The 10231-nt window shown below is 45.0% G+C and overlaps 1 protein-coding gene across 1 annotated transcript; it reads right to left on the reverse strand.

Moving 5' to 3' along the window:
- Positions 1–927: 927 nt before the first annotated feature.
- Positions 928–9053, reverse strand: LOC107317696 (cytochrome P450 2J2-like). The gene is made up of 9 exons (XM_015870652.3): positions 8685–9053; positions 7279–7441; positions 6522–6662; positions 4837–4997; positions 3975–4151; positions 3694–3835; positions 2986–3173; positions 1936–2074; positions 928–1325 (listed from the first exon to the last, which is right to left on the reverse strand). Exons 1-9 carry the CDS (start codon positions 8883–8885, stop codon positions 1147–1149), a joined length of 1491 nt encoding a protein of 496 aa, XP_015726138.1. The 5' UTR covers positions 8886–9053; the 3' UTR covers positions 928–1146.
- Positions 9054–10231: the final 1178 nt, after the last annotated feature.

Below are 10231 nucleotides of genomic sequence, written 5' to 3' on the forward strand. Positions count from 1 at the left end.
CAGACATGGTATAACCTTCTAGAGAGACCCTCATGTGGGCAGCAGCAGAACATTCATAGATCACAGTGCTGTGCCATGTCCCAGGGCCACCTGCCCAGCACTGTGCACATGGCCCAGACCTGTGCTGGAGGCAGAACTTGGGACTTCCCACCTCACAGCCTTTCTTGATAACTGTTTTCAAGCGTGAAGTACAGAAAGAGTAAAACCTCATCCAAAATCTGTGGTGAACACCTTGAGAGCTGCAGCCCTGCCATAGAACCAGGCTGATGCATCGGTGGCACAACGAGGCCACACATCCCCCCCACCCCACCTTGGTTTTAGGGTTTTACTGCTTTTTTTAAAATGTTTAAATAAAAAATATTAAAAAGTTAGAATAACTCTTGTTACTTATATACATTAACTATGTTATATATTTTATGAGGTTGCTCCAAAAGTAGTGCCTCCTGCCTTATGTCGGCCCCTGACAACAGAGACAAAGTTGGACATCCATGGGTCAGCCTATAGTAGAAGATGCTTCTACCATCTTATTTAACTTCCTATATGCATATGGAAGGGGAAAAAAGGAAATTATATTTCCTCTGCAAAGATGTTTGCTTGGGTATTGACTTCCCTTTTCAAAGCAACAACAATGTATGGTGGGAAACATGCACTGCATCAGCCCCAAGGTCAGGATCTGTGCTGGCAGCTAATGTCCATTAAAGTGATGGGTATGAGCCTAGGCCTTGAACGTGCAAAGACAGCCACCCCCTGTGATCATGCAGCCTGTGGCCATTTGCTGTGCAGTAGCATTGAGATACAATGACTGCAAAATGGTCTCTGGGTGATGAATGTGTCCACTATAGAAGAGACACAGCCAGCACAAGTGTGCTCATGGCTTACAACTGACAGACACTTGAGCCGCTGAGGGTGGAAATGAAGTAATAAGGCTTTTTCATTCATGTATTTTATCAAACTGATCAGGGAAAGGAGTAGGAGGGCAAGGTTGGGGGGATAGAGGAGAAGTCCTCACTGTGATATGCAGAATGCAGCCCTCCTGCCCTCCCCACTGCCCACACACCATGCAGAGCTGCTGGCTGTGTGGAGCCCCAGCACTGCAGCCTGTAACCTAATGGGACAGCTGAGAAAGGAATGCTTTCCATCTTGCTCTCAGCAGCGAGGCAGGGCACAGAGCTGGAAGGGCTTGGGGCAGCGCGTGAGGCTGAGCGTGAAGGCAAAGCTCAGCACGGTGGCAGATGGAGCCTGGAAGGTGAACTTCTGCAGCAGGGCAGTGAAGAAGATGAAGAGCTCAGTCCTGGCCAGCTGCTCACCAGGACAGGCACGCTTGCCTGGAAGAGGAGCAAGAAAAACCACACTCAGTTGAGAGCAGAGTTTAAGCTTCATCCTGAATTGCTATTCTTACAGAGGGGAGGGTGTTGTGAAAGGGAATAGGTGGGTTCAGTGGTGCCATGGGACATAGAGGAGGACAATGCTTGCAGATGAAGGGCACTGGCTGGGGGTCTCTGCATCATCCAGACTCCTCTCACCCGTTCTGCATTGTAAAGGCTGCAGGAGCTTTTCTTCCTAGCAAGGTTAGGTGGCAATGTTCACCCACACATCGTGCACAAGGCATCCCCAGAAGTTCCCAGCTCAGCAGAGAGAGATGCAACCATTCATATCAGCAAAGGGGGAACACTCAAAAGAAACCACCCAAACCAATAAAACAAGCACCCATTAATGCAGCTCACACAGGAGGAAAAAGCCTTATTTTTCATCCTGCAATAACAAATCGATTTCCCTCCTGCCCAGAGCAGTCAGTATTAACTGCTGGGGGATTTTCACTGTGGGAAATGCTAGCCATGGGTTGCTATCAGATTGGGAACAGTTCTCCCCCACTCCAGTGGGGGTGAAGAAAAAGCATTACAAAAAGCAAAACTATCTCCCCATCCATCTTCCTACCTGCAGAGAAGGGCAGGAAAGCCTCCCGCCTCCTGTACTGGCCGTTCTCCAGGAAATGTTCAGGATTGAAGGTATCTGGAGTCTCCCACACGTTTTTGTCAAACATTATGGAAGTCAGGCTGGTCATCAGCGTGGTACCCTGCAAGTGTGTGGGAAACAAGAGGTTGCATGAAGAACCAACACGCTGCCAGACTGGGTTATTATTAGCTCTTTCCTACACACATGAAGTAAGCTACTCGATTTATTTTTTAAGACACAAAACGTTTTTCCTAACCAACATTGTTAAATGAGGGCAAAAGCCTGCAGGATTGTTCACTTCAATGTGCCACTGTCTACCTCCATGCTGTTGATCTGTACCTTGTGCTGTTGTCACTAGTGATGTTAATATGAATCCACTTTTACTCAATCACATTGTCTTGTCGTAGGGTTTGAAAACAACCAAGTAATTGTCAACCAACCTGCTTCACTTCTTTACTGTATCTGGTTTACCTCCCTATCTTCCATTAGAAGAAAGAAGAAGTGTTCTAATCAACATGCAGCAAAATTGCCCAGAACTTTTAATTTTTAATTTGCCAAGAAGCAACTGATCACGTCTGTGCAAGAGACTCAATCTATCCAAATCTCATATTTGCTTTCGTAATGTCAGAACAGTGCACATACATCAATAACTATTTACTTGGCATTTATTGAGGGCTACTTTTAATAGATGTTCTTTAATACTCTGTGGAATTAACAAATGCAAACTGTTTGCTTTCCTGTGTTTCCTGGACCTCTGCTCCCAAATTGCATGGAAGTCATCTTCTGTAAAACTTGAGAGATAAGCCTTAAAAAAATGAAAGTGACGACTGACCAAATAGAATCTTACAGTACTTTTCCATAAGGAGGTAAGATCCAAACAGCACTACAGCATCTATCAGGACTATTCATGTTCACTTCAGATGAGAGATGCCATAAGATGCTGCAGGCTGGTGCCTCCAGGTGAGGTTTGGGTTAGGGGCTGTGGAGACCCTGTGCTGGCAGGGTGAGGGCAGGGCTGTGTCCTGGGCACACCTTGGGCACGTGGAAGCCAGCCAAGGTGGTGTCATTGGTGGACATCCTGGGCACTCCTAGTGGCACGATGTTGCCCATTCGCAACACCTCGCTCAGCACTGCGTTGGTGTAGGGCATGCGCTCCTTGTCCTCCATGGTGGGCTGGCGGCACTGGCCAATCACAGCATCAATTTCAAGCTGCACTTTCTCTACAGAAACCAGAAATATATATTAAATAAATAAATAAGTCTGTGCTCAAAAAGTTCTGAATGATCAAGCTGGGCCACAGGTTTGCCTGTTACAAGAAGGACACAGCTGTTACACAGCAAGGTCTTATACTAATGTGAGGGGTGGGCTGCTCAGATGTAATAGCAGCAGGTGCAGAAAAAGCAAAAAGAAACCACTCACCTCAGGAAGGCTCATACAGTCCTCAGATAGGCAAAGATCTCAGACAAAATACCCACCACTGCCAACCCTTAAATGACATCTGGGAAAGGGTGGATCCTGGTTCCACCCCTTCCAGTCACTCGGGTTCACTACATGCACCTGAGCTCCCCTGGGTTGGCTCTGCCTTCCCACCAGGTGCTCAATCACTGCTTCAAGCAGTGGCTTAGCATTTCCATTGCATGTATCCTATGTGATGAGCCTGGAACCAACTCAGTTTCTCAGTTTTCTGTTTCACTTATCTGATTCTGGGCTATGTGATGAAGGACCCATCAGTGGCCCTACCCTGAATGTTGGGGTACATGGCCATGTAGAGCAGAGCCCAGCGGATGGCGGTCGCTGTTGTCTCTGTGCCAGTCAAGAAGAGGTCCAGTGTGGAGCAGAGCAGATTTTCCTCGTGGAAATAGGAGTTGGTGTCACCCTTAAACTTGAGTGAAAAAAAGACAGTGCAAGTCTGACATGAAGGAGGAAAGGGAGAAAGAAGCTCTTCTAACAAAGTTGCCTTGAGTCTTGTCTGCTCATTTTGGGGGTTAAGCTTTAGGTGGCCATAGGTATTTCCCTCTCACCTTTTCTATTTCCTTTAAGTAACAGTCAATGTAATCTCCCAAGTCAGACTGGTCCAAGTCCTCCTTGTGTTTTGCAATCACTCCCCTCACAAAACGCTGAAGTTTATCCCAGTGTCTGAAGATTTTCCTGAAGGGCCCTGGTAGCCATCTCATTATCAAGGGGAAGGCATTATACAGCTGGTGAGAAATCAAACAGAGCATAAAAGCACTAACTGGGGTGAAAAAAGGTCAGATCTCACAGTTGAGATGGTAAGGCAAATTATCAGTTCCACTTGCTCAAAGGATAATTCAGTTTTGATACAAAGGTCAACTAAGTCAATGAGGAGGAGCCCACTGATGTTGGGGTTGGGAGGGACCAAGTTGTCTGGTCCAAGGTGTGTGGCAATATGGAAGCTATGGCAGCCCTCAGAGCCATCTGTTTTCGTAACAAACTTAGGCTCTCATTCATCTTGGCATACAATAAAAGCAGTGCAGAATCTGGTTGGGAAAGGGGCAGAAGGGGGGAGATGGCAATTTTGACTGAGTGCTACTATTTTCTCTTCTTTTTGACGAAAAGTAGGTCTATATAAGGTGGTTTTTTCCTTTTTTTTTCCATTGCTCTTCTGTTCTGTTTGGTACAAGGTTGACTTTACAATCCCACAGTGTTTTTTTCTCCATGTGCCTCAATCATTTTAACTCGCTTGCTTTCCTGATGGATTTAATGGATTAACCCAGCCTCATGTAAATTAATACCCGTGGTCATTTCTCTTACAACATGACTCTTTTTCTACAGGGAAAAGCAGATTCCTTCAGTACCTCAGAAACTCATTTCCAAGCACTTAGATGGAGCTGAAGTTACAAAAAAGCAGCAGACTGGTTTTACCTGGCCCCAGAAGCTTCCTATCAGCAGCAGTGTTTCTGCAAGCAAATGCAGTAATTCCTGGAAGTTGCTGTCATGGTAGTCGAAACGGTTCCCAAAAGTTATGGAACAGATAATGTTTGAAACAGCGCTATTAATTTTGTAATGAGGGTCAAACGGTTGTCCTGAGGGGAACAAAATGATAGCTGTGAGGCTTGGTTTTCAATCTCAGACATAGCATTCTGTTCCAGATCAACAGATGTGAAAATGGGGTAAGGCCTCACCTACTACCTACTCATGCTGATGCTGAGGTTTCACCGTGTGCCTTAGGGTCCCCACCACCTCTAAAAGCTGTGTGCTGTGTGCCCCAGCATCCTTTCTCGGGGGACATCCCCTTTTATCTAGGCTGTGGCACACCCCAGCGTTAGCACAGAGCTTCTGAAGAAGGATCTGTGCCATTTCCCAGTGGAAACAAGCAGTTATGGCTGTTGGATTTGTTTGCTCCAACTGATGGTTGGTGTCCATCTTAAACACCAAGAGAAGGTCCCTTTAAAGCTTTAGCTGAGGCAGGAAGCTTAAGACCAATCACATTGTAAATATGTCATTGTACTGGCCTTTGGCCGTGCACCGTGAAAAATTCAAGCAGGAAAATCCAGCAATATGGACAACAGACATGGTGCACATCGGCCCCTGCAGGAGCAGAGCATGGCATGATGCTCATCACATCTGCTTTCCTCATGAGAGCTATTGAGCAGAGGCCACCATCTCCCAGGGCACATTTAGAAAATCCAGATCACTACTTGCCATGACAGGAGAGAGTAATATCTGTAATGAGTCCAGCACAGCCCTGAGCTGTTCCGGCGCAGTGGGGAGCATCGTGTTGAGATGCAAGGCACCATGCATAGCACTGCTCATCTCTCCACTCTCTGAGAAAGTAATTAAGCTGGGCTGGTGCTCAGATACCAGAGTGATGGACAAGATCACTATTTGTCATTACTAATGGGAAGAAAGGCCTGAAACTGCAGCTTAATTAGTTTATTGATTAGGACTATAAAGGACTATAATCAATTGGCAACGTGAAGTATTTGGCCTGTTCAGAGCAACAGCAATTAAAATGGAGCAAGTTCAGTATATAATTTCACAATTCCTATTTAGATCTTTCTTGTTTACTATATATAGCTCCATAGAATTAGCTAAACCCCATCTGCTTCTATTTAAAGCTGAAATGCAACATCACCCATATACCAACATACAAATTATTCTTACTAATATCTCTCTGGCACTTCTTAAAAGCCGGACCATAAAAGAGCAAAGCACACGCTTCATCTGTGCATGATACAAAAGGAAAGCCTGACTAAACAAGTTTTAAAATACTTTGCAAAACCAAGGACAAGCAGAGGTTAACTGAGCCTCCGAGCAAACATGCTCAATATCATGAGAGCTGCATTTCTGCTTTTGCAGGCCATAGAAAGGTCTTTCTTAGACACATAAACATACTGATTTTAAAAAGCACCTAGAATATATTTGCTTAATATTAGAAAGGGAGAATTGAAATGGCAGACCTAAAAAAAGCACAATCTGGAAGACTAAGATAGAGATCTGGGCTACTGCAGAGTTGCCCTGCATATTAGGAGTCACACTGGTGTGAATTCATTTGGTAAGGGGTTGGCTGAAAGCTTTGGGCACAGTGCTGCCCATGGACCGCCTACCCTTCTCCTCCTCCATCGCCTCCACGAGGTACCGGCTCTCCTCTTGCACTTTTGACTCAAAACTGACCGCAATGCTTTTCAGTGTTGCTGAAACAAACTTTCTTTGTTGCCTCCATATGTGCCCATTTGAGGATATGAGTCCTGTAGAAAAACAGGCAAACAAAAGCTATCTCTGTGTGGAGCATGAGTGACAGGATTCAGAAATGGCCATCGGTCTTAAAAACCTCAAACTGAAGCAAACAAGAATTGCAGATACTGAGAAGCTGTAGCTTCGCCTGGGAATTAAAATTTGAGAGTAATTGGCTTATGCTAAATATCTAGCTTTATGGATTTTCTACTTTGTCACTTTGCGTGGGAAAAGAAGGTGTAAGCCAAAATACTGTGAGTACGATCACGCTGCTGGCAGAGCTGCAGCAGGAGCAGCAGGACCCGCCTCTGGAGCTACATGTAGCCAAGGAGAGAAAGCAAAGGGGAGATAAATCCAAGGGAAACACTCTCCAAAGGGCACTGGGCAGCATGCATTTGTTTCTTGTCTTTCGCCCAACTCAACACATCATGTTGATCCCCATGTCATCCCTAAATCCCAGACAGATTCAAATATATACCTGTGAGATTATTAGGCTGAGTTCAGTCTTTCTCTAGACACAAGCTTTTATTGGCACGGTTACTGAGGGTTGAATTCAGCCTCCTTCACTCTAATTGTTATCATTGCAAATAGATGAAAAATTTCTGCCAAAATCTTGAAAGCTATACTTACCAAAGCCTCTAAAAATTTCTTGGAGAAGTGGAATATGTGGCCGATCTGCAAATATCTCAGCCTGATGGACAAGAGCTTCTCTCACCATCTGGTACCCACTGACTACCACAAAAGTCAGACCTCCGAACTGCACGCTGAAGATGTTCCCATACCTCGCAGTAAGCTGAAAGAGAGTCCATCACTTTCTGAGAGCAAGAAGATGGAGATTTTCAAAATGAACCTAGATGAGACCCAGGATCTAAGTTTGAGTTAATTCCACTTGGAGCACTGGCTTGGGCTTAGGACAAATCCAAACCCAAGTCTTCCACAGTCCAACCCAACCTAAACTATTTCACAGATTGGAGATGGCATAAGAAATATTAGTGAGCTGTGGTGTAGCACGGATGGTTTGCATGTTGCTTTCACCAGGCTGTTGTGTCAATTTAACTTGAATCCAAGGACTTTGTGGCTGACAGACATCTGCTCCTTCTCTCTTCCTCAAAGAAAGAGTGCAGGAGGTAAAGGCTCCACCTGGGTCACCAAGACCAGGCTCTTGCTGCTGAAAGCAAGACAAAACAGAGTCCATTTCTCCAACTTTCTTTAAAGTAGTGAGATTTCTTGCTCCAGCTGTCACAGTTAGAAAGTGGGTCCAACTGCTGATGCTCAGAAAACTTCCTCTAATTTTAAGCCTGAATGCATTTATAGCCAATTTATAGCCATTTTCCTTGCATGGACATTGCTAGCATTAGCCTCTCCTCTTCAGCATTTAGCTCCCTGATGTATAAGGGCAGAGGACAATTATATCTTCTCTTGGGTCCTCATTTGCCAAGGAATTCAATGTGCACGCTCCTTAGTGTGACTCTGCAGGAGGGGACATGCATGGTCACCCTGAACTGACATGGTGGCTAGTGAAATGAGCCTGGGATCAAATGGGCAGCTCTCCCCATGCTTGCATGTAAATGAACGTGATTAATTTTATTAGTAATAATCATACATGTTGATAAAATGACCTGAGCATACTGTCCCTGTTCCCTAAGGGATAGTCCTGCTAACGGCTCAGATAGGTGAGATGGGGTCCTCTTTTAAATCAAAGCAAGAGACTAAAAGTCAGTCACCAGAAGGGTACTTGCAAACAGCACATAAGATCACAAAATGATTGTGATGAAATGGGAAGAAAAAGGAGGAATATGCAGACCTTCTTCTGATACAAAATCTCTTCTGATCAAGCTGTCCAGCTCCTGTGGAAGGGGGGGGGGGGGGGGCAGTAAGGGTGAAACCCAATAGTTGTCTACATTGTTGTTATACAATAGATATATATTATAGATTATAGATTGTAAACCAGAAGTTGCCCTTGATTTGCCTTTGATAAGTGACAAAAATCACTGATACAATATTATTAGTAGGAGAAATGTCCAGGAAGGTCTTACCTTCTGCATCTCAAGATGGAGAGGTTGCCTTAAATCCACCACGGTTCCCACGAGAGGAAATAGCTGTGGCCCAGGAGGGAAATTCTTGGGACGCCTCTTTCTCACAAAGTCAATAATCAAAAGAAACACGACAAGAACCACCAAGAGCACCGAAACATTCAGCTTTCCCAACTGGGAAATGGGCCAAAAGTGAAACTCCATGTTGGCTGATGAACTCCCAGTTTTTCATCCCAGGAAAGCACTTGATGCTGGTTTTAAACTTGCTGAAACAGGAGTAAGGAGGGACTCGGAATAAAAATAGTAAGGATGCCCATAGCTCACTGGGACAGGACTCACCATGGACAAGCGGCTTTCCATATACAGCTTGTGCCCAGTGACGACTCGCTGAGTAATTTAAACACTGAGACCTTCAAAAACAGCCCCTCAAACAGTTGCCAAACAAAAGCAATCTTTCAAACCTTTGGCTTTACATCTTGGTCAAGGGCCTAATTTCCTTATAGAAGAAAATTCCTCCCCTCTGCCCTTAACAAGGAGCTCCTTTATACAGACACCTAACCGGGATTATAAGCATTACAAACATTTGAGGTTAAGAGAAAGCAGCTTACTTAGCTAATTACATATGGTGGGCATTGCATAATTTAAAAACTGTAAGGCATCTGAGGTGATGGACAGCATGCGAGTTGCCAAGGGGCTGATCCTGTTAAGCGCTAAGCACTGTCTGTGAAGGGCTAGATGCCTTCAGCACCCTCCAAAGCCTGCTTGGCTTTGCTGGAGTCAGGTGAAGTTCGGGCACTGTGAGAGCTCTAGGCTCAACTTAGATGAGAGTTAAAGGAGCTTAATTTTGAGAGTGAGAACATAGGCTCATGTGCTTGGTGGCTAAAGGAGAGATTGGAACTTACTTCTTTTAATCTGCCTGGTTTCTGCAAAGCTCCTCTGAATAAAGCTGCATGCTGTCTAGGGGAAGGCTGCAATGGGCTGACAGTGACCTCCATGTCCGTGAACCACCCTTGTGTCAGCTGCCAATACTTTAGGTTTGATTTGTTTCCAGATCTCTTTATCTATATGTATGTCACCACTTAAGAACTGTACTTCACAAACTACATTTATACTGATGCAAAACTGTCAATAATGAATTCAAAATGGCTGCCCTAGCAATTACAGTGAGAATTTTAGTAGAACCTGGGTCTGTTCAGCTGTGGAAAAGAACACTGTGAGGGGATCCGATAAATGTTTATAAGTATCTAAAGGGAGATGGGCGGCAAATGGGTAAGGCCAGGCTCTTGGTAGAACGTAGTGATAGGACAAAGAAACTTGAACATACAAAGTTCCATACTGACATGTAGAAGAACTTCTGTATTGTACCATGACTGCAGCATAGCTATAGTGGTGCTTGGGCACTCTTTGCTTGTCCCCTTGCTGCTGCACCTAGGTTGCTCCCTTGTCTCTTTACATCACTGCACCCTCTCAGTACGGTGAGCTGAACCTCAGAGGCTAAATCAGGATAGTGGGCTTATTCTCTTCATCCTGGCATCAGGGAGATGACTCGG

The sequence above is a fragment of the Coturnix japonica genome, chromosome 11, assembly GCF_054131305.1.
Source record: "Coturnix japonica strain WE chromosome 11, WE-NBRP24, whole genome shotgun sequence".
Classification (NCBI taxonomy): Eukaryota; Metazoa; Chordata; class Aves; order Galliformes; family Phasianidae; genus Coturnix; species Coturnix japonica.